This window comes from Ostrinia furnacalis, unplaced genomic scaffold (assembly GCF_004193835.3).
Source record: "Ostrinia furnacalis isolate ACB-3 unplaced genomic scaffold, ASM419383v2 OfSCF4807, whole genome shotgun sequence".
Lineage (NCBI taxonomy): Eukaryota > Metazoa > Arthropoda > Insecta > Lepidoptera > Crambidae > Ostrinia > Ostrinia furnacalis.
In genome coordinates, this window is record NW_021135046.1 from 1 (window position 1) to 5,710 (window position 5,710).

General features: G+C 42.8%; 1 protein-coding gene across 1 annotated transcript; it reads right to left on the reverse strand.

Annotated features, from left to right (window-relative positions):
• Positions 1–1,701: 1,701 nt before the first annotated feature.
• On the reverse strand, positions 1,702–5,704 carry LOC114360037 (uncharacterized). The gene is made up of 4 exons (XM_028314592.1): positions 5,637–5,704; positions 4,244–4,372; positions 2,175–2,359; positions 1,702–1,859 (listed from the first exon to the last, which is right to left on the reverse strand). The coding sequence occupies exons 2-4, from the start codon at positions 4,359–4,361 to the stop codon at positions 1,824–1,826; spliced, it is 339 nt and encodes a 112-aa protein (XP_028170393.1). The 5' UTR covers positions 4,362–4,372; positions 5,637–5,704; the 3' UTR covers positions 1,702–1,823.
• Positions 5,705–5,710: the final 6 nt, after the last annotated feature.

Consider the following 5,710-nt stretch of genomic DNA (forward strand, 5'->3'; position numbering starts at 1 on the left):
TTATAGTTGATGGGCAAAAGTCAAAACTTGTGGGTGATAAATGTCACTCCGCTGGAATACCATTTTTGTAACTGAGTGTCAAATAAGGTAGACAGTGCATTATGTTACAACATTATGTGCAAAGTGCTGGCTTTGAAGCAGATTTTTTAACTTTTTTATGAACAAAGCGTTTTATTTCAGGCGTTGATTAATGCTGTGTTATTTATATGTGTCTCGACAGCAACTGGTAAGTATCATACAAACGGAGTAAAGATAAAATTGCATACCTCCAAGCCAGAATGTAGTCGCCATGGATGCCTAAATGGATTCGAAATAAGCTGCAAAATTCACTACACCTTTTGTTGGCGGTGCTTGATCCTCGTATCGTGTACCCCAGGAATGCCATGGGCCGGCTGAGCATTGAGTTGGCGTTGCAATCATGTATGTATATGTTACGGCTAAAGATAGGTGTGAACATAAACTTAAGATTAGCCGGCTAAACTTAAGTTTAGCTTCGAGAAGCAGCTAAAGTTCGATAACATGTTAATTTGCGTCATGATATTCCATCTTTAGCCGGCTAATGTGCACATTAGCCAAAACGATACGGTTAAAAATGTATTCGATGGGCGCGCCAGGCCGGCGGAGGGCTTGAGGGGGCGGTGGGGAGACAACGAATAATATTATTTAACAATTGTGACTAGATATTGTTTTAAGTAACTAACACTGAAGAAGTTTTATTTTGTTTTATTTTGTAATTTTAAATACCTACCTACAGAAAATTCTGTAATGACCAAATGGTTCCTTATTATTTTATTTTAATGATTAGGTACCTAGATATTGTTTTAAGTAATTAACATTTTGTTATTGTAATAATTGTAATTTTGAATACCTACATAGGTACATGTATGTGTAATGAAAGTGATTATTTTTTAATAAAGTTTTCGTGTCAAAATAGTAAACATTATTACATTGTTTCCTTTTCCATTTCCTTCTACATTTTTAGCCAAGGGCTTGCGGTTACACTTAAGTTTAGCTGGCTAAAGATAGAAGAAACTAACATTAGCACCTCGTCGAAGATAAACTTAAGTTTAGCCGGCTAATCTTAAGTTTATGTTCACATCTATCTTTAGCCGTAACATATATACTATCTAATGATCATGCATTAGTCTAACAAAATGAGTTCTACGCTGAGAGAATAAGGTGGTAAGTTCGGTATACCTCTCGATGGCGGCGTATAGTCCTATCCTCGTATCTGGTGCCTCTGGTAGAAGCCATGGGCCAACTGAGCATTGAGTTGGCGTTGCAATTATATCTAATGTCCAATAGTCATGCACTGATCTATCAACCTAAATTCTACTTCAAAGGGATAAGGTGCAAACTTCTCTGTACCTCTCTATGGAGGCGTATGGTCCTATCCTCGTATCTGATGCCTCCAGTAGAAGCCATGGGCCGGCTGAGCGTGAAGTTGGCATTAACAACCGTGTGATTATGCACTATTCTACCAAAATGGACTCTACTTTAAGGGAATAAAGTGCAAACTTCTCTGCACCTCTCTATGGCGGCGTATGGTCCTATCCTCGTATCTGGTGCCCCCAGTAGAAGCCATGGGCCGGCTGAGCGTGGAGTTGGCATTAACAACCGTGTGATCATGCACTATTCTACCAAAATGGACTCTACTTTAAGGGAATAAAGTGCAAACTTCTCTGTACCTCTCTTTGGCGGCGTATGGTCCTATCCTCGTATCGGGTGACCCCAGTAGAAGCCATGGGCTGGCTGAGCGTTGAGTTGGCGTTGCAATTATATCTAATGTCCAATAATCATGCACTGATCTACCAAACTAAGTTCTACTTCAAATGGATAAGGTGCAAAGTTCGATATACCTCTCGATGGCGGCCTATGGTCCTATCCTCGTATCTGGTGCCTCCAGTAGAAGCCATAAAAGCCAGCTGAGTGAGTATGTCTAAAGGATCATGCACTGGTCTACTAATTACTGCTACCACAATGGGTTCTAAGTCAAGGAAATAAGGTGCAAACCTCTCTATGGCGGCGTATGGTTCTATCCTCGTATCTGGTGTCTCTAGTAGAAGCCATGGGCCGACTGAGCGTGGAGTTGGCGTTGTAATTATATCTAATGTCCAATAGTCATGCACTGATCTACCAAACTAAGTTCTACTCCAAGGAAATGAGGTACAAACCTCTCTATGGCGGCGTATGGTCCTATCCTCGTATCGGGTGCCTCCAGTAGAAGCCATGGGCCGGCTGAGCGTGGAGTTGGCGTTGCTTGGCGAGTGGGGGGCTCCACCTCCCGACATGGGCGTGCCCTGACCTGCTCCCACACCCGTATCTACGTTCACCAATGCGCAAGGTGCGGTATACACGACTGTTTATTTGTGAGACAGTATGAGGTGGCGATTGTGTATACGGAGGCTTGGAATGCGAAAGCGTTTTGTAATCTTGTGGTGAATGAACGTAATAAATGAGCGTTTTCATTTTGGTGCCGAAACAAAATAGACCCCAAATTGCTACTTTGTTTGATTTATATAAAGCCACCGATCATGTTTTTGTCATCAAAATGGAGCTTTGCAATGAGATCTATTTAATATTATGGCATGAAATATTTATGTAACGATTTAATAGATTCAAAAGCATCGCATAATGTAAGGCATTGTGTGCTAATGATCAATTTAATATGGTTATATCTCAAATAGCAGCTTCGTGGTCGAGTTTTCCGTAAGTAGTGTATTTTTAAGTACATATTAATAATGTTAATATGAAGAATTAGTATATTGAGACAAATCCACAGCATCACAAAACGTTCACCGACAGTGTACGATTCCATGCCCCAAATGCAAATAACAAATGAACAGTCGTTTAGAAATGAACGTTATGTTTGTATCGCTATGAAAATTGCAAATCTTTTAACTTAAATTGTTTCAGAACAAAATTACAGATCATAGCAATAAAAACACAGATGTTAAAGCTATATTGACATTATGAACACAGTGAAGTTATTATTATTCATGACAACATTATTAAACCAATTCTGACGGGTCTAAAAATAAAAAATATCTACTAAAAATACTGGAACTTGATCTGTAGTTCTTAAAATGTGGACTGTATTTTAAGACCAATAGAATTGATTTTAATATTTAAGATGCGTTGCGCAGTTAGCCATGTTATTAGTGACCAGCGTAGTCGCAACTAGACTGTGGTAGTCTGTACACACTTGACGAACATTTACACACATTTGTATAGACAGAGAGATTATGTACATTGTTCGCAATTTATATAAAGCTTTATGTATAGTAGAACCTTGCCCGTATGATTGCAGAATTGGTGCAAATTGAAGGCGTGTAAAATTACTTCTTTCACGGGTGGTGAATTACTTATTAGCTCAATCAAGAATTACTAACATACTCAAAGGACTGCTGGGAATCGAACCCGTAGATTAGGCCCGGTTTCCTGATGGAGCGGGGCGGAGAATGTTTTGAATAAACATATTTTATTCTGTCTTATGAAAACATTAGTTTCAGTAGATATAGGTAGGGCCTTATGAAAACATTAGCAGTAAGCCGATCCGAAAAAGCTTTTTAGCTTAGATCTTAGCCTTTGGAACTGCAGTTTGGTTTATTTTCAATTTTTGCGCATAATAAGCCTAGGCTCAGACCACCGACTTTTAGTTAGCCGATAGTTTAGTCGCTAACGAGTATGAACATGTATGAAAGTGCCCACATTACATCGACCGATTCTTCATACAAATTAAAATCGGGCCCAACCATTGGCCGACTAAAAGTCTGTAATCTGCGGAGAGTCTAATGCCCGTTTTCACCATCAATACCTAATTTTTAAGTGACCCTTATGAAAACAAAATTCCTGTTATGTGGTACCATAGGAGTCACTTAACTTAGGGATTGATGGTGAAAGCGGACTTAAGTGTTCATCATCATCATCATCATCAACAACAGACCCCTGCAGTCCTATGAACCTCCTCTACTATAGTGAAGGGTTTTGCCATAATCCCCACACTTGGCAGGCAGGTTGAAAATCGCAGTTTAAAAGATTGATGTGTTTCAGAGAGCGCTGCCGCCCGTTCTGTTTGATTTGTAGTTCCTAAGTCGCCTCTTACGACACCCGTGGGAAGAGTAGGGGTTGGTGACAAATGTATTCTACTTTGCCGTCAACACAGCGCCGTTCTGTTTGATAGTCGCCTCTTACGACTTAAGTGTTGTGTAGTTTTAGTTTCGTGTGTTATGTGCATACGTACCGCTGGCGTTGGAAGATCCGCGCGGCACGGCGGCGCGCGCCGGCGTGAGAAAGTCGGGCTCGCGCCAGCCGTGCTTGCGGTACACCTCGCGGAGTTCCGCGTGAGACCACATCGTCATCAGCACTTGCCCTGTGAACGGACGATTGTTGATTTAATACTAGAAATGAGGCCTCTTGCGTCGGGCTTTGTAGTGGCCAATTGGACAGAGGTAACTGAAATTTACTTCAGAATAGCGTACGTTAATAAGGTACTGGAGCCAAACTGTAATTCCATGCCTTATTAAGTTCCTGACTCCAGCACAGAGCGTCGGACTCGCCGCTTTCGCCTCTGACGGCAGTTCTGCAGGCTATGTCGTTACATTGGTTCTCTTGCGAATCGCCTCATTTCTGATTTGATCACGTATAAAGAACAACGTGATAAATTCCTTCCATCTAAGTGTCATTTGTTCATAGTCAAATTAAATCAAAAACGTTTATTTGTGGAACATAGGCAACAATATGTAGCAATCGGTAGTCGGTAAAACAATTTCTGTCCCGCTTTGCAACGTAGAGAAAACAATATTATATTTCGAGCTCATCCTATACTCATGAGACCGAATTTTTTGCGGGTTCCATGACCGTTAGCTATCTCCGAGAATTCTCAACCTTCCTTCACGCTGTAGATCCAGGCTATAAAGGTGTTGCAGTGGTGGGAAAGAGATGATAGGGATTAGTCTCGTATGTAGACGACTAACCTGCAAACTTGAGCACGCGAGGCGTGTGACGGTGGCGCTGCTTAGTAAGATTGAGCAGGCGCTCGACGCCACCTGCCTCCAGTAAAGAACGGGAGAACTCGCCGCTCTTGATGTGACGTCAGTGAGATAGCTACTGACCTCTTGCTGTGACGTCAGTGAGATAGTTACTGACCTGCAAACTTGAGAACACGCGGCGTATGACGGTGACGCTGCTTGGTGAGATTGAGCAGGCGCTCGACGCCGCCCGCCTCCAGTAAAGAACGCGAGAACTCCCCACTATTGCTGTGACGTCAGTGAGATAGCTACCTGTACCTCTTGCTGTGACGTAAGTGAGATAGCTAGGTACTGACCTGCAAACTTGAGAACACGCGGCGTATGACGGTGACGCTGCTTAGTAAGGTTGACCAGGCGCTCGACACCACCTGCCTCCAGTAAAGAACGCGAGAACTCGTCACTCTTGCTGTGACGTCAGTGAGTTAGCTACTGACCTCTTGCTGTGACGTCAGTGAGATAGCTACTGACCTGCAAACTTGAGAACACGCGGCGTATGACGGTGGCGCTGCTTGGTAAGATTGAGCAGGCGCTCGACACCACCTGCCTCCAGTAAAGAACGCGAGAACTCGTCACTCTTGCTGTGACGTCAGTGAGATGGCTACTGACCTGCAAACTTGAGAACGCGTGGCGTATGACGGTGGCGCTGCTTGGTAAGATTGAGCAGGCGCTCGACGCCACCT

Coding starts and splice junctions, on each gene's coding strand:
- LOC114360037 (XM_028314592.1), bottom strand. CDS start 4,361: ATGACGATGTGGTCTCACGCGGAACTCCGCGAGGTGTACCGCAAGCAC. Junction 2,360..4,243: donor CGGATCTTCCAACGCCAGCG/GTACGTATGCAC, acceptor ACAAATAAACAG/TCGTGTATACCGCACCTTGC. Junction 1,860..2,174: donor CCATACGCCGCCATAGAGAG/GTTTGTACCTCA, acceptor CGCCATCGAGAG/GTATATCGAACTTTGCACCT.